Consider the following 18,809-nt stretch of genomic DNA (forward strand, 5'->3'; position numbering starts at 1 on the left):
TTCAGTTGCTGGAATGGGTGGAGGGGAATCAATACCTTTTATCACGGCCCACTGCAGCCATCCCCGGCCCTGCTGGGGCATCCTCTGGGACTGGAGTAGTGCGGGAGAAATTGATACCTCAATACTAAGCAGCCCGGACAGCAGATGGCAAAAGCTTGCTTTTGCTTTCAGAACATACTTCCCTACTTTCAAAAGTTACTTTCTGGGAGGTACCTTCATCCTGACTCTCACAATAGTCCAAGGAGATGAATCCCAATTTCATCTAATACTTCTGTTACCCAATGTATGACACACAGATCTGGCATTGCTGTTACCCTCTTCATGGTAAACAAGTTTTACTAAAAGCAAAGGACACTCTGTATTAGCTTTGTTTCCAGCTACCGTTACTCATTGTTTACTAAATATTATTCCCCAGTGAGCTGACAGGTTCTGTACTTCATGAAACGAGGGTGTGGCGTTCCACTTCTCCCATTTCTAAGTCGATTCTACCCTATGTGGTATAACATGTCAATGTTGTGTCAAGGAGACTAGTTTAGCCTGAATATTTCTGAAAGGTGCAGAAAGCAGGCAAGACAAAGTGTTAAATGCTTCTTCGTGTGTCCTCCTAATTACTAGACGATAAAAATTGTAAATAAATTTAATGGTTTTTTCAAGCAACTAACCGGCAGCTATGCCTGTCGAATCCTTAGTTCAGATACGTTTGCCCTGCACTTCTGAAGTAACTGGCTGTCCGTGATCCAAGATTACGGTGACGCAATACTTCACTGCCAGTTTCTCTTCCAAAAAAGAAAGTACATTGAAATGAAAGCAAGCACGAGGAAGGTTATGCTTACAACCAGCAACATTCAACTTTTTACTGTTGTTTTCCATCTAAGGAAGATTTGATTCTTTAGCTACTAACAGAATTTCCACCTTAATCCCTGTAAAGTCACATCCACAACTCCAATATGCAAATAACTTCTAGATGATAATACGATAAATATTAATGTCTTGGGGTGCAAATTCAGATTATCACGTGAATGAGCTTCCCAAGTCCATCTAACTATTGTTCAGCCTCAATTCCAAGTCCAACCGCCTCACTGTAATAAATTCATGGTCTGTGGCTACTTATTGTCTCAGTTTGGGGGTGGATAACAGGGGTGGCAAATTCAGAGTAAAACACGTGAGTCTTCGCTCCCTACGATCAGGATCAGACACTTAAAAACTACTTCTTCTAAAAGGTGAGTGAAAGCAGAATCACCCTCGCAGCGGCTTCAAACATACAAAGATCACAAACAAAGCCGTCAGATCCTCACATCAGTGCAAGTACAAACCAAACAGCTCAAGCGCTCTTTTCATTTCAAATCATTCTTAAAGGCAGAGGGAGAAAAAAATCCCACAAAACCCGAAGCATCCCAGCTGTCAGGTGAAGCAGCTCCTGCGGAGGGGCAGCTCCGCACTGCAAGCGCATGACCAGAATATTTATTTTCTAGGTTGGCTTTGATAGGAAAAAAAACCATAGAACCACAGGTGGTAAAACGTTAAGAAGGAGAGAGAAATGCATACAGATATATATATAGATATATACACACATACACATACACTTATATATAAATAAAAGGTCGGAGTACCTTTAGCCCAGCACATGGGGAATGGGCTGCAGCCGCTTTTCTCCATGCAGCCCGCACCTGCCCGCCTCGGGGGCTGCTGCCCGGCCACCTCCAGCAGCCACATACACAGAGCGTGCTCGATGCCGGCCAGCTCCGGCACACAATGTCCCGATTCAGCGCTCCGGGCTCCTGCGGGGGGAGGCCGGAGCCGCCTGGACGTGACGGATCCCGGGGAGAGGAGGGAGCCCCGGCCCTCCCCGGGGCGGTGCGCCTTCACCTGGCTGCGGGGGGAGCGCGGTCCCCCGGCCCGCCCGGGGCTGCAGCGCGCTCCGCTGCGGGGAAGCCGCGCCGCTGCCTCATCTCCCCCCGCCCCGGAGCATCATCCACCTCCTCGTCCTCCTCCTTCCCGGGAGCGCTGCCGAGGCGGAGTGAGCCCTGCGGAGGAGGGCGGGCAGGGGCGGGAGGCGATTACCCGGCTCCCATTAATATGCTAATCCCCGTCTGCTGCCCGCGCCCGGCCGTCTCCGGTTCACCCTCTGTGCAAAGCCAGAGCGCTGGAAATGCCGCCCGGCCCGGCTGCGGACCGGCCTCGCTTCGCCGCCGCTGATGTTCCCGTTCCCGGCTGCCCCGCACCGCCCCTTCCCTGCCTCACCCGCTTTTTGCCATCGCTTTTACACATGTGCTGTGTCCGCTTACCGACACAAGAGCCAGGCATCCTAAAAGCAAAACTTCGCTCTAAGCGCAGGGGAACTTCCCTAGAAACGCTGGAGAACTTCCCCAAAGTTCAGCAGGAACTGGGGTCACATCAGCACTTGCATCACTCCACGAGATTATGGATGGAAAAAGCCTGGCAGTGCTGCTTGGCCCTAAAGAACGAATATAGCAGCCCACGCCAGTCCCTAGTGCCACATCCAGCCCCCTCTAAACCCGGGGCTTCTTTATTGACTTCTCATCAGAAGGCAAAGGTCACCTCAAACATCCACCCCAGATGGTGAACGGCCTTTGTTTCTTAACTTTGTAGCACCTAACACCAAAACTGCTTACAAACAGTTTTGTTTTAAAATGGTGAGTCTAAATACTGCAAAAGCCGATGTTTATAATAATCACACAACCAGGCAGAATGTGTATATGGAAATAAAGCCAATATCCATTTTACAGCAAAGTATTGCACAAAAATTATAAATAACTGATTCAGCCAGAACACTTATTAAAATCAACAGGAACAAGATTCACACTTACCATTAAAGCTCTTTATATATTCCCCAGTAATCTCTTCTCACTCCCAGCCCTCAGCAGTAAGGCGTAAGGCTTATCCAAGACTAGAACCAAAAGGGAATTAATCTAAAGCCAGCAGCCTTCAACTTAACCTATCTGCCTACTTGTAGCAGCATGCACTCGTCTACAGCATATGTTTAATTACCATTCTTTACTGCCATCTCATTTCTCAATAAACTGACTGGCCTTGCAGAATTAGTGGTGTATGTCAAAATTCTTGATTAAAAAAAAAAGAAGAAAGGAAGCAGCAACTGCATTTAACTATTGTCTGTTTCTCCATTTAAATGAGAAAAAATATTCACTGGAAAAAAAAAAAAAAGGGAGAGAGATTAGGCCACAACCAGGCCCATCAGATGTTCTGCATCACTGCTCAGGCACAAAGCTCTTTCTGGGGCTGAAGAAAGCCAAAGGGAACTGAAGACATGCCTGGGTGCCTTCCTCCCCCCACCACAAAGTTTTCCAAGCCCCTCAGTGCTACACAGACAGACAAACACTTCTAGCGACAAGGTCGATTATATTTATCTTCAACAATAAAGCAAAACATGCTACAGTAAATATTTAAACCCCAATTATTGTAGTGGTGTGGGTACAGAAGGGGCACAGACAGTGCCTCTCTGGTTCACTCTGTAGCTGCTGCTACACATCCAGCTCTGCCATGGGCTTCCTTGGTGACCTTGAGCAAGTCAGACTTGTTTCCTTCGAAAATGGAAACTGCAGATAGTTCTTCAGCTTTCCTTAAATTGGCTTGATCTGTGCTCTAGGGTGTAAAATATATTTTTAAAAATGCATTTCTTCCATAAAAAGAAAGTGTTTTCCAGAAAAGCTGATAAAAAAATACCAAGAAGTAAAAAGGGGAAGGCCTAAACTAAATTTTATTTATGAAAACAAAACCCTTTAAATATCAACTGGTAAGCGCATTGTCGAGGAGAGTTTTAATAAACAGAGTGTGTGGACTCTGTATTCTTTACACTTTTAACAGATGAGGCTAATACAGATTATCAATCCAAGTGTCAACAGATACAGCCTGCTCATATAATACCAGTATTATATTCACCCTTCTCAAGGACATACCTTCTTGTTTTTGTATTAGACTACAAAATAAAGGTGAAAACTAAGTAATTCATAACATGACAATTTTTTTAATTCAATTTTAGAAGCTGTCTAACATTTTACACCCTGAATATGTATTTTTTCACTTAAGTGCTTCCTTGATGCTTTTAAAAAATACTTAATATCTATTTGTTATTATAAGAAGTACACAGCTCATTCTCTTCTTTCAAATAACATGATAATCCTCTTCTGCACAAAAAAAAACCCCAAAAAACAAACAAAAAAACAAAAAACAAAACAAAAAAAAAAAAACCAAAAAAAAAAAACAAAAACAAAAACAAAAAAATTAAAGGCCAAAAGCATAAAATTTATGTTCTGGAGATGTTCAGGAACCCCAAAATTCCAGGCTGCAGGGAGGAAGGCAGGCAGGGATGAACAGCAGTAGACAAGGCACAAAGTAAAAAAACCCCAAACTTGAGAAGTTAAATACATCTCCAGTATACAGAGTATACTGAATATTTACAACATTTTATAAATACTCATCAAGTAGGTATCTGAGCAGCATTTATGTAAAGTAATCTGTTTTAAGCAATGCCAATCAGATTACACCATTTACTGAGGTAAGAAACATCTGTCAGAAATTAGGGCTGTGGAACAGGAGCATTGGTTGTTGTTGTGCAAGATGCATTTGCTGACACACACTAATAGTATGTGTGTAGTAGTCCCTGTGTAAGCAATGATGATAACAGCTATCAAAGAAAAACCTAAAAAAGTATTTATTACAGAAAGAAGAACTCATAAGCTTTTACTAAGAATATGCAGAAGCACTGGCCATTTTCCTTAGCACACATTCTAACCAGAAAAAAAGCTCAGACTACCCCAATAACAACAGACAGGCCAAGGTCAGCTAAGAAATGGCATTCTGCCCCAAGGAAATTCAAGTTAAGACTTTTCTGCTATGACTATGATTTTGGTTGCTCAATTTCAGCCTGCTTTTAAAGACTACTGATTATCAGTATCAGCTTTTGGAAAGCAAGAGGGGAGGGAAAAAGTCAGGAGCATTTCTTAAATTTTATTGCGTTATTTAGTTTTTTTAATTTTCCTTTTGGTGCTGTGAGCCTGCCTCCTCCTATTGATGTCGCCTTCAAAAATCAAAAATCTCTGGGGAACAAAGGGTCAAACAACAAGGTTTTGTTTTTTACAATTGTGAGATATATAAAAGGTTGTCTAATTTTCTCCACTCAAGCTTATCCCAACAAAAACAAAGATCAGGCCCATCAGACAAACTGGCACACCATGGGTTTCTCCATGGTAATGTCCAGAGCCAGAGCTCCTGGGGGTGTCCAAGAGATCTCATCAGCACAGAACTGATCCCACCTTCTCCCTCAGTAAATGGCATTATTAGGAACTCTCTGCTATTCAACTAATTTTTTTCACATCAGTTAATACCTCTGTTCATCAAATTTTAATCAAACTGGCTGGCAAGTTGGAGCATTGTTAGGAAGGGGGACCAGGAGAGAACCAAACAGGGAATACTTGTCCAAGTTCCACTGTGCTGAGAAATGAAACTGAACTCAGGATTTGGAAGAAAACAGACAGATTGGTACCAGGGTAGTGTTGGAGATCAGTTCCACTGTGCTGAGAAATGAAACTGAACTCAGGATTTGGAAGAAAACAGACAGATTGGTACCAGGGTAGTGTTGGAGATCAGAACTGAAATTTGCTCTTCAGTTCCTCTCCTGCAACACCTCAGCCACCAGAGGAACAGAATAGCAACAGAGATCTCCTCCAAGGGAGAAAAGAGCATCCCATTCACTTGTTAGAACAAAAATGAAGAGCTACAGCCCAGAGCACAGCCATGACATCAGCATTAGGGCAGGAGGCACCCCTGCTTGGCAGACAGGAGAGAGTGGGAAATGCTCAGCCTAGAGAAGGCTCCAGGGAGCCCTTGGAGCCCCTTCCAGTGCCTGGAGAGGGACTTTTGACAAGGACACATGGTGATAGGAAAAGGAGGAATGGGTTTGAACTGAAAGAATATGTACATAAATTAAGTATTAGGAAGATATTCCTCTATGAGGATGGTGAGACACATCCAGAGAAATCAGGGATGCCCCATCCCTGTAAGTGCTCAAAGGCCAGGCTGGATGGAGATTTGAGCAACCTGGTCTGCTATAAAGTGACTGTGTCCATAATGGGGATGGGAAGTAGCTGATCTTGAAGGTCCCTTCCAACCTAAACTGTTCTGTGATGACAGTGGTGATGCTTATTATTATTATTATTTTGGATTCAACAGTTCATATTTTAGCCACTTCATGGGCTACTGTTTATCACTCTAGTAATTACTACAAGCTGAAGAATGAAGGCAATGTTTTGAAGGAGATCTGCATATTCCTGTAGGAGATGGACGAAGAGTTAATTGCATTCATCTAGCCAATAAAGAAGGTTTTCAAACAAAGTTTACCCCCAGAATAAGTGAAAGATATTTTTGGTAAAGCCACAAATGCTTTCTACCATGACAACTGCAGCCCGTAAAGCTGAGAGTGATAAATGTTCTAAAAATTAAAACATGTTTATTGATCAAGTGACAATCTTCTGCATCTGAATTAATTTGTTTTTCCATGCTATTATTCATGCAGAATTCCCCAAACATGCTGTCCAGACACTGTAACTGCACTGTAATCTTCATTCATCTTCATTCCCTCAAGTTAGTTCTTTGTGTGAGTTTTTTCTAAATATTCTAATTATTCTTTAGGTGTATGCATTATTTAAATAAAAGTGGAAAATATTATCCTACCCTAGTTTACTCTTGGCCAAAGTCAAACATCATCTTTGCTCACAGGAACTACTGAAAAATGGTGCACTGTAATTATAACAAATCCAAAATGACAACTCCTGATCTCTACCTTACTCCAAACTCAGGTTTGCTACGGCTGCTTTGGAAATCTGCCTTGGATAACCTGGTCTCTAAATCTATCATCCTTGCCCCAGGCAGCTCCTTTCCACTCCACCCACACCTTCTCTAGCTCAGTTTCCTCCTGAACACCTTTTGCCAAAGGGCACAGAGGAGAACAGGGTGATGGGCTCCAGGACCTCCAAGGGTCTCTGCAGACTGAGAAGCTCCGTTGTCATTATCCCACCACCAGAGATGGTCTTTCTTATTTAACTCTGAGTACTCTGACAGGCAGAACTGAAATAAAAATGGGATTTTACTTTAAGTGTCAAAATCCAAGCCCAGCTTTCAACAGAAATGATTCAGCACAACAGAGAAGCAGCATCACCTTTGTGAATTCATTTTAGACTTTGCAATATGAGCAAACTCTAATTCCATGCTCCAGAATACATTAGGCCATTTTTCTCCTGAAGAAAGACTTACATGAACTCATTCTAGAATATAAACTCCTGAGGATCTCTGCTTAAGACATTCTTCTGGCAAAAAGTCAGTCCAATACTGAATTTATTGTTATATTCCTCCCTTTGATCAGCTTAATTGTAGGATAATCTTGGGTATTCCTAAGAAGTACAGAGTTTTAAACCAACACTTTGTGACTTTCTGAACCACAGTCACCTGTTTAGCTTTATGATCATTTGAGCTACATTTTAGAATAGTAGTTGACAGAATTCACTGGTTTTCTTTTCAAATCTTAACCTATTGGTAGTAGTGAGATGGGGAGCAAGACAGATCAGGGTGTTGGGAGAGAGCAGGAGGAATTCAGTGTTAATGAGGTTTCCCACACCTCCCCTTCCCAAGGGATCCTGTGATGCTGTGCAGGAGAGCAGGCAGCAGTGCAGCCTCCCAGCCTATGCTGTTAAGACAACAAGATGTTAAAAGGGACACTAAGTTAACTTTATTTTTATTATTCCATAAATAAAGACTAGCCATTTTTTAAATCCATATGGGATGTATTAGTCTTCAGGCATGAAAGTTGTAGCAGATTTCCTTGTGGGTGGACTAAGCTGCTCATCTTCTCCCACCCCATATGGGATGTATTAGTGTTCAGGCAGAAAGACTAATAAAAAAAGGCAGAAAGTTGTAGCAGATTTCCTTGTGGGTGGACTAAGCTGCTCATCTTCTCCCACTTCCTTCCATTTACTTTTTGAAGGCTTTACTGTAGAGAAGGATAAAGTCAATTACATGAAAGCTGAAAAAGGTTGAAAATTACTCCTTCCTTTGGACACTGATTCAAAATCTCAGCTTCTTCTTGTTCTAGGCTATTTACAAAAAATTCCACCCAAAAAAAACACTTCTATCCTCAGGACATCTTTGAGAAGTTAATTCACCATTCCCTTGCTTAGAGCTAAAATCTGCTTCATGGACACCTGGAGAGAAGAGGTGAAAAAAAGGAGAAGTGAATCCTATGCATACAATTCCTTATTTTATTGCAAAATAAAATCTAATAGTTTTGGTCTGTGACAGATTCACTGCACTTATCAGTTTGCATTGCCTATCTTCAGCCTCCAATGTGGGGTGACTGGAGAAGGAGTGAGACAAAGAAATCCAAATGGTCACCAGAATCATCCCTGACCTTATAAAACTTCCCATTTTTATGGCAAAACCTTTCCATTTATAAGGTGAACACAGCAGAAGGGGAAGGACCCCAGCCCTTTGATGGTGTTTAAAGGAATTGCATTCTGTGAGGATTACTTTTGTTCAGTGGAGGGGATCTATGAGTGGATCAGTTGACCTTACAGATTCTTAAAATCCACCTTTATCAATTCAAGGGAAACCCAGAAATAATTAGCCACATCTTCTAAGGGGGATATAAGAAAATGAAGTTGCTTCTGGGTCAGCAAATCTCTTCAGCGTCTCGTTGTATCTGCTGATTTCTCTCTCATCTATCTAAGAAGCAATTAAACAAAAAAGAAAGAAAGCTGTGCAGCCACGTAGGGCCCAGTTATTTACCAGAACTGGTGTCACCTGGATGTGTCTTCCTTGTCCTGCTTCTCCTCCAGATGCCAAATACAAAGCTAAAACAACAGCTCATCAAATCCCTTTTAGTTGTAAACATCTTTTTAGGAAAAAGTTGAACCTGACTCCCAATGTTACATAAACCACAGATATCACATCAGCAACTCCTCAGACTCCCACGCTATTAAATGCAATTACAAACTGAATAAAACAGCAATCCATGACCTCACAATAATACAGTATTTTTCCATTTATGTATGAAAACACATTGGTGGAGCAGTTCATATTGTATTTCTTAGTGAAGGATGAGCATAGCATAAAATCCCTTATACAAAAACAAACTCTTATAGGCTAAAAAAAAGAGCTATTTAAGTTTAAAATTCCAGAGTTACAGAATAAATCAACAAGCCAATGCTGATACCCTTCAAGTCTAAGAAAGCAGAAAATTAAAAATTAATTTTTAATTCTTGCAGAACATCTTTTTAAAGTTTTATAACACAAACATTAATGCTGCTATATTACCAAGCAAATTCAGTGCCTGAGCTATCAAGCAAAGAAAAGCATATTTAAAAAAATAAGAAAATATTGTTAAATAGGCATAAATCCCCCTTCCTCTCTGTAATTAGCAAAATTTGGATTGAAAAATTCCAAAACATAGTTCGATGCTTTGCTGAAGAGAACCTCCAGTAGAGGCCAAGTGTAGCTAAGCCTCTAAGCCACAGAAAATTCAATTCCTATTTACTTTAATCAACCCCTCTTCCTATTTTGTACCAAGAAGGGATCTTCACTTTTCAGGAACTTTGTGTTACATTGCTGCTTGAGACCAGCAATAAACTTCCAAGGAACAGCTCCTCAGGCAGTCATTTTATGCTGCTACAGGGAATCAAAGGTCATCCTCAGCTAACACAAAATCTTTTATTCAATGTAAAATCCAGCACCTTAAATAGCCTCATTTGCTCCTCCAATTACACAAGACTACACAGTTCTGCTGAACAAGTTTTGTTTACCTAGGAAAATGCCTGCAGAGTGGTGTCAAAGAGCTCAGAAACACAAGAACTTATTGCTTCATTTTAAGAAAGGCTTCCAGGAGCTCACCACCAAATGCAGCTCAAGTTAGTGGAGGTAATCAGCTGTTACAGGATGGAGCAGCACTCAGTGTGTCAAAGGCAGCACATATCCCCTCTCTGCATCCTTTCACAGCAGTAAACTGATGAGCAGACCAATGCAACCTCTGCTCTGTTGCTCCAAACTGAGCTGAGCTTTAAGTAGAGTAAGATTTACCCAGTGACTTGACAACTTCAGCACAAAAGGATTTGATGAATCTGGAAACAGATGTGCAAGAATGCTGATATAAAAATGAAAATAGGCAAGACCAAGATGTACAAAACCAACTGATACAGCTGGGAAAGGTGTTTGGGCACAGCCCTTCTTCAGATCTGAAAAAGCAATGTTAAATAAGCATCCTATGTCTTCAGATGGTAAACAAAAGATCAAAAAGCCAAAAAAAACTCCTTTGTGATGGCAGCCTGAATGACCTACTTTACCAAACATCACAGGGCCAGAACTGCCAGCATGTAACAGCCTCTGACAGGGCCAAGAGCTCATCTCTTGCACAGTTCTGAGCTGCAGAGCACAGCTTCCAAAAAACCTCTGGTACTGCTCTGCACAATCCCATTTGATGCATTTCAAGACTCAGTACTCAAGCTTTTAAGTGAACATGAGTCCAGAACAAAGAAATATCAGTGACTGCATAAACAGAGGAAGATATAAACCTCGTCCTGCCACACAGACGTGAAGAAGAAACGTCATAAACTTAAACTGGGAGTAGGAAAGTTCAAGGATCCTGAAATAAATGCATAGTAAGAACTTTTTAAATGCAGATGATGTGAAACTGTCATCTTAATAGGTTAAATATGTTCAAGGAATGACTTAAGTCACATCTGATTTGGGGTAGGACAGAATTCCTTCCTCGCTCAAACTGTGAAGTCATTAGACAAAGCCTGATCACTGTCCTTAAAATTTCTATTTAATACTCTATTTTTAGAAGTTCTATATAAAAATCTCAGTAATTATGTTACTGATGTTTCCAGAAGCTCAGTGGTAGTGACTACCTCTAACACCTCACTGGCTCATTCGTCTCCCTCACCGTTCTTTATTGCAAAGCCTCAAGTTTCAATAATACCTTTTACTTCACCTCTTGGAGGGCATGTAGATGACCAGGGAATGGTCAGCAGGAATTTTAGTGCTGATCAATAATTTTTTACTGGGACTAAAAGCCTTAGTAGCAGTCTAACCTTTCCTTAGTACCATAAAATGCCGTGAGATGGAAGGGACCCACAAGGATCATGGAGTCCAACTCTTGGCCCAGTACAGGACAATCCAGACTTAAATATTTCAATAGTTGTTAATTAAAAATGGAATTTAAACATACGTGCCTGAGAGAGTTGTCCAAACACTGCTGGACTGTCAGCAGTGGTGCTGTGACCACTTCCCTGAGGAATCTGTTCCAGTCCCCAACCACCCTCTGGCTGAAGAACCTTTTCCTAATATCCAACCTAAACCTCCCCTGACACAGTTTCAGGCCATTCCCTCGGGTCCTGTCACTGGTCACCACAGAGATCTGTAGTGGAGATCAGAGATACTAGTTCAGCTGCTCTTCAAATCCATGAAAATTGGCTTCACTGAGACATCTAAAGACAATGTGAATCACAACATAAAATCTATTAATCCTGGAAACACAGTTCCAGTATTTCTCTGTATTAAACCTTTCACAAAAAGAGTTATCACAGATAATTCTCCCCGACTGTCATGGGGAAAAAAAAAAAAATCAAACCATTGAAACCATTCCAGTAAGTCATCTGAATGGACAATAACCAGAAACTTTAAAGATCTTATTAAAGGAATAATTAGTGCACAAAGATATAATCTGAAAAACATCTTTGTGCCAGTGTTAAATAATGTAAGTATTTCTTAAGAAGTTTCTCATCCATCTCAAGGGTAATTCCAGCCCACTAATGGAAGCACAGGCATTTAATAGCCCTCTTCTGTTATCCTGACCCTTCCTCAGAGTAAAGTCCTGAGGAAAAAATGTACTTACTACAAGAAGAGACTTTGTTGTTGTTAAGTTTGACCCTTCCATATGAAAACCTGAAAAACATAAGTTTTATACCTGACAAAAGAATTTTTGCAGTTTTTCATATTCAAATTAGTGGTATCATAAGGTGATAGGATATTTTCTTAAATATGTTCCTATTTTAAATAATAAATTTAATATTTTCCTCTGGAAATAAAAAAGGAAAGAGGGGGAGCCATAGTTATCAATTTTTGTTCTTACTTCCTTTTCCCAGTCTTTGCTGTGCAAACAAAACCAGCACAAGTAAGTTACAAGCTAAAGGCACAAGGAGAGTGTTCAAACTATACATTAAGGATGTAAAAATAAACTAAAGGAAAGATCATAGAATCCTTTATTTATGGTCATTTGAGGCGTAACTTAGAACAAAATAGTTGATTAAAGTTCACCATGCAATGTTTTTCCTCTTGGTTCACTGTAGTCAGTGATGTTCCTCTTCAAACAAGCTCGTGTATATTTTGGGAGAAGATCCCAAGCCACTCCCAGCCCAGGTCTTGCAGAACAAAACACACACTAATAACTAACATTTTGTATAAGCCAACTACACAAGATCCAGCTTGATACTGAGATTCTTTCTTTCAGTCACACTGTTATCCCCACCCTTCCTTTACTCCATAGCTGTTGCTGTGAAGACCCTGGGTAGTAACACACTCCAACACTACAGCAAGGGGTTACAGAAATCCACAGAAGCTGCACTTTCTGTGGAACAGTTGTATAAAAACAATGAATGCATCATGAGCATCAGCGGAACAGACTAAAGAACACATATTTAGGAACCATGATTATTGGACTCTTCAGTTTGCCAAATTTCATCTTCTCTTTAAGTACTTCTGCACCAGAACAAGACACACTCAGTGACTGCCACTGAAGGTTTTATGCTGTAAAGGAGCAGCAGAAGCTCATTCCCAATATCCTGATGCCATGATTATAGCACACTGCTCCATGTGCAAGGCTGGCTCTGCCCTTGGATTTGTTTTTTCTCCTGTAAAAGAAGATAGATGAACTCTCCAATCACTCTCAGCAGATACACATCCTCTACCTTGCCTATACAAAAACTTTTGCAAACCAAAAAAACCTGCTGTGACAAAAGTAAAAAACAATCCTGAAACTCTTAACCACTTATCAAAAACCCTTTAAAAAATCTTTTAAAATGTGCAACCACCCAATGTCCCATTTTTGTAACTTTGAAAGAGTCCAGACAACATTTTAATTCAGATCTCCAAGTACACAATTAGAATTACCCTTGCCAACATCCCTCCAGCTCTTTCTGCACAACCACCACCAGCCAGTTTGCCACCAAGAACATCCATGTGGCTGTACAGAGTGCAAAGAACTTTCTTCATTTAGGGAATGCCTCAGCCACAGCTGAGTGTGAACTGCCAGGTCCTGCATATCCACCCGCACTTAATGGCACAGAACCCACAAGGAACCATTTTTGCTCTCTATTCCTTTGACACCAAAACAGGTAAACATCTTCTCAGAGTACACAAGCATCCTGTTCCAAGCAAAACATTACTACAAGTTATTTATTTTTTGACAGCATGTAGTACAGAGCTCTAAATTCCACTGCAATTCCTCTGATATTGTACCAACAAAAATCTGTAGTTCAGATTCAATAGTTTCTGTACAAGGTGTCCTTTTCCCCCCATAAAAAACCCCCTAAGAATTCTCAAGGTTTTCTTCTTTTATAGTTTGTCGAAAATCTCTGTAACTTGCCTTGCTTTTTTATTTTTAAGAAGAATAACAACTATTAGTATATTTAAAATGATCCCCACTGAATGATCCCCACTCCTTGCACCCTTAACTACACAAGACAAATTAGCCACCTATCAGATGGAAGACTGATAAATCTCTCCCTGGTAAACCTGGCTGAGGACTGTCACCAGGTGCCCACATGACACCGAGGCTCACGTTTCTTGTCCGTCCTCAGCAGGAAAATAAATGTAATCTTATTATTTCTAAAATAAACTTTCCAAACTAGGAACAAAATCACATACGCTATCTAAAAGAATGAAGAGTATTTGCAGGTGACTTCATTCAAAGCTGAACTGCGTAACTGCAATTCAGGACATTTCAGGTTATCCAAGGTGAAGCAGCCACACCTTTTTCTGCCACTTGCAAAAGAACAATTTTCCTGAGGAAAAGTATCCTTATCTCTCCAAACAACGTAATTCCTAAAGATGTCATTTGAAATATCAATTTCTAAGGAAGTAGATAAAAATTTCCAATTTGTTCTAAATGAGAAATTAATTAAAACAAAGAAAAATATCTTAGATGCTATACATTCAAGTGGTACATTTGCATACGACGCACCCTTGATTGCTGGAGTGCTTCCACTTGGAGATGACTGCCCAGGAATAAGGCAAGAACAATCCTCACAGCAGTGTGGATGTCTCCAAAACCATGGGAGCCAGAACTACAGGAGATGACAGGGGAATGTGCTGAACTGCTGATTTTTTTGATTTTTTTAAAGTGTCAGACTTTATTGATCCAGCTTGTTAAGATTCACAGGGACACGGGACAGAGGACTTGAAGGACCTTTCCTGTCATGAAATCTTACTCCCTGCCTCCTTACGGAATCATGTCATAGTCCCATGAAGTGCCCAGTATATCAAATCTCACTTTCTTTGAGTATAAAATCAGCCTAGAGCAGATACCAGGGGTGCCATATCATTCCCAATAAACCTGGTTTATGTCCTGATTTTTTTTTTAAATACATACTCTCAATTCTCCAATATTGAAACTTCTTTTCTTCTACCCCCCTCTCCTCCTTTTTCCTCTATCCCTATACACAATCCCAGAAAAACAATGTTCTGCAGCTAGGGCAAGTTTTCTTAACTATAAATCATTTCACAGACTGCCCTGGCAAATGGGGGAGGATCCTGACAGCTGGAAGAAAGCAAATGGAACTTGAAGAGGGGAGGGTCTGGATGACTGAGGCTGGTCACACTTAACTCCATTACTGACAAAGTGATGGAAGTAACAACACTGGAAGCCATTTCTAAACAAATGAGGACAATAAAATAGTCAGCAGTGATTTATGAAAGGGAAAACATGCCTGATCAACCTAATGAACTTCTTTGATTAAAATACAAGCTTGGCAGACGAAGAGTTGTCATTTCTCTTAACTTCAGCAAGACTTTCAACACTGTCTCCCATGACAGCACTATAACAGACAAATTGATGAAGTTATGGACTGAATAAATGGACAGAGAGATGGCCTGGAAACTGTCTGGCCTGTCAGGCTCAAATTTCTAAAAGAAAATCACTACAATTTAGCTAATTTAAAGTTTCTTGAGGTGTTTAACGCATCTCATCACCTCACCTCAGTATCACTACACAGGTCAGCCTCATTAATTAAAATGTTTTTCTTCTCTTGCCCTGTGTGGGCAATTAGCTATAAAATATAGATGGGAATGCAGGGAAGAGGGCAGTGTCAAAAGCACAGCCAAAATAAGCCAAGAAAGTTTCACTGGAAAGGTTGGCAAATACACAGAGTTCATGTCAAGGTCTAAGCTGACACCTCCCCAAGCCTTCAACACAAAAACATGAGACACTCAACAGTGACAGTTTACAAAGGATAAATACATTGCTTTTCCTAATATCAGAGGTATATAACAATGGGAAAATGCTTTTTATGAGGCACAGATGACTAACCTTTTAAAACTACTCAACAAAATTCTAAAATAGGAAGATTTAATGCACAAGTAACAAGAGAAACTTCTTCCAAGTGACATTTAAGCTTTGTCAGCAATAACCTCATCCAGTAGTAATAGCAGTTTCGTGATAAGGAATTTGGAAATCCAGCAATAACACCTGCCTTGCTGGTAGTGAAAAGAATTCAAGCTACAGGCAATACCTGCATCAAAAGAAAAGTCCTCTCACATTTTCAGAGCTATACAGGGCATGCAGGCAGTTATTCTAACTTGACATCAATAATATTTCATAAACTGTTTTCAGTTCCATACTCATCACACAAATAAAACCATTATGACCCAAGCCATTACAAATATAAGAAAACTAAGTTTACTGTTGCTTAAAAATCAGAATTTTTAGTAACATTTGCAAAGATTACTAGGAAAAAAAACCCTGATGTTCCAAGGGATTACTGAAAGTACAGCTTTTAGAGATGTACAGGTTTCCTTGTGCAATCCCTTCAGCACCATGCCAGGGATTCTAAAATGAGAAGAAGTGTTCAGTCTTAGTGCAGCTTGTATTTAATTCTTACTTAAAACTGAAGTGACAAATCAAAAAGCCACTATTTTGTACTTTTTTTACTTCTGCCTACACAGTTGGTTACCTTTTCCCTCCCTTTAAGCAGGGATATTAACAACAGTTCTCTGCTCATGCTACTGAGTTTATTCTCAGCTGCATGAATAATCGTTGCATAATTTATTACCCTCTGTAATACATGTGAACATTTATTTTAAGAATTCTGCATAACCTCAATTCTGTCAATTCTTGCCTACTGCAACTCTGGCAATACCTCAACCAATTTTTAATTTTCTGTCTTTTAACATTGTAGGAAGAACCCAGCCCTTTGGGGCTTTGGAAATTCTGGTTGCTGTATTTAAGTTCATCACACAGGCAGGTGTAGGTTTAGGATAAGGAATATCTTTTGCATAGCACAACATTAAACATCCTATCTCCTGCCCAGTGGATAAGAGGAAGGGGAAGCAGGAGGTTGTTCCAAGGCTGTGGAAAGTGTCAGGAGATGAATCTGATTTTCTTAAGTGGATCACGAGCAGGCCCTGTGTAAGCAGCAAGACCAAACACACCAACAGCCTGAATGAGGACATGCCTTTAATTCAGAAACATCTTTAGGTTGAGCTGAAATTGTGTAACTTTTTCTTTTTTTTTTTGTCCTAAATGAAGACTTGGAAGTAAAAATAGTTACAAAACCATTTAATATTTCAAGATAACAATGACAGTGTGCAAATGGTGCTTACCTAAATTGTACATTATACAGCAAAAAGTGAACACAAACCCATCAGATCTAAAGTATGCTGCATATCTAAAATAAGACCTAAGCAAAAGATGTATTTCCTCTTAATTTTTCGATACTTTATATTAGGAGTCAGCAAGATTTTATTTGACTCACCAGATATTATCTGGAGAAGTCATCAAGAACCAACAACTGTACCTGAGATTCAATTTGGCATAATGTTTTATTGAATTTTAAACCAAAAATCCAGTATATGCTTGTTTCTTATATTTGTCTTTATTTTCCTCTTGTTCTTTGGTACAGTTTCTTGCTTCCATACTATTTCTTCATTCTGGTAATGAAGACATATTTGCACTGCAGGATCAAGAACAAAGGACCAGCTCTTAGGAAAAGTCACCTACATCACACAGATGCTAGAGCTGCTTTAAATTCAGAGTAAGACAAAATCCAGGAGGGATTGCTTTTAATCCCAACAGTGTCAACAAAGAAAGTTTAACTGCATTTACCAGAGGAAACAGTCTCTCATGCCTCCAGGCATGCTGTGAACACATTTGTGTTGCAAGAGAACTTCATTTATAGACAGAAGAACTGTGTTCTCTACCCACCTTCAAAATTATAATATTTTAGCAAATTGTTCTCCAAACCCCTCCTAGCTGACATTCCAAAAATACTCTATGTTCATCTCCATAGCCTCAATTACAAGGCAGTGAAAACCCGAGTTACCCATGAGCTTCAAAGCAGTGATAGAGATTAATTCAGGATAACTCTCCTGAGTAATTATCAAACTAACGACCTCATCAACTAATGCATTCTCCAGCACAGAAACAATCCTTCCTTACAAGGTTTTGCAGTGAAATAAGTGTTCTGGATGACCTTGTTATACCACTGCCTATATCAAATTTATGTATAATCCAACCTCAAACAAGACACGACAATAAAGACACCACCTGAAGCAGTCTCCTTACTGCAAAATCTTCAAACACTGCAAAAGTCCCCCCCCCCCATACCATACTATGGTGAAAATTTGGAGCACTAAAACCAGGTGGCAAAAGTGAGAACATTTCTAGTGACATCTATTGTTCACTGCCGAAAGTAGCACTCAGGAGAAAAAAGTTATTTAAAACGCTAAATAAGATAATACCATTATTTATTGCAAAGATGAGTTTTGATGATTAAAACTTCCCATCTGAATGTAGAACCTCATCTTTATTCAATTATATTATATCTCTTATCCAGGCTGCTTTTCCAATTTATCAAATATCTTTTGAATTTTAATCACACCATCCAGTGTGCTTGTAATTCTTTTTGTCTTGGTGTTACTGGCAGATAAAGACAAATCAAGTCCATTTTCATGGTCATTAATAAAAATACTGTAATATCACAGGCCAATACAGACCTCTGACAGACTCCAGCCTTCCCTTCTGATAATATTCTAAGCGTATGTTCAAAACAAGTTTCCTTAGTTCCCTTACCAGGAGGTACTGCCAAATCTCTGCTACAGGTAAGCCATGGTGTGCAGTTTTTACATCCTCTCTAAAGTCCTCTTGGATGCCACGGGAAAAGCTCATCCTTTGAAAATCCTAGGAAAACTTTTGCCCTCTATCAGTACTTGCAAGATAGAGTCTTGGAGTTCAATTAGGACACTCCCACACACAGACTCAAATTGAAAAGAATAATCTCGTTGTGACTCAGATTCCCACCAGCCAAACTCTTCAAGTCCCAAATACTAACTCAGAAAAAGTTTCATAACATATCCTTGTCCTTGAAGCCGCAGAAAAAAAACCTAACAATAATCCTTATCTTCCTGTCAGCCTGACCTAAACACCAGGTATTTATTTTTCCAATATTTTCCATAAGTGCCTGCTTCACAACCACTCTCAGCATTCAAAATTATTTTAAAGACATCATTCTTAA

General features: G+C 40.0%; 1 protein-coding gene across 15 annotated transcripts in view; it reads right to left on the reverse strand.

The window, feature by feature from the left end:
• Positions 1-18,809, reverse strand: part of PTK2 (protein tyrosine kinase 2) — a 190,131-nt gene that overhangs the window by 129,470 nt on the left and 41,852 nt on the right. For 11 of the 15 annotated variants that reach the window (XM_041420828.1, XM_041420827.1, XM_041420824.1 and 8 more), the window contains exon 1: positions 1,611-1,738. The exons of 3 other annotated variants lie outside the window; for them this stretch is intronic. In XM_041420828.1, the coding sequence (XP_041276762.1) occupies positions 1,611-1,713 (103 nt within the window). In that variant the 5' untranslated portion in view covers positions 1,714-1,738. Of the gene's footprint in view, positions 1-1,610; positions 1,739-18,809 lie in introns of those variants that run through there. One more of the 15 variants, XM_041420832.1, reaches the window with a different exon arrangement.

Source organism: Onychostruthus taczanowskii, unplaced genomic scaffold, assembly GCF_017590055.1.
Source record: "Onychostruthus taczanowskii isolate IOZ18803 unplaced genomic scaffold, ASM1759005v1 scaffold66, whole genome shotgun sequence".
NCBI lineage: Eukaryota > Metazoa > Chordata > Aves > Passeriformes > Passeridae > Onychostruthus > Onychostruthus taczanowskii.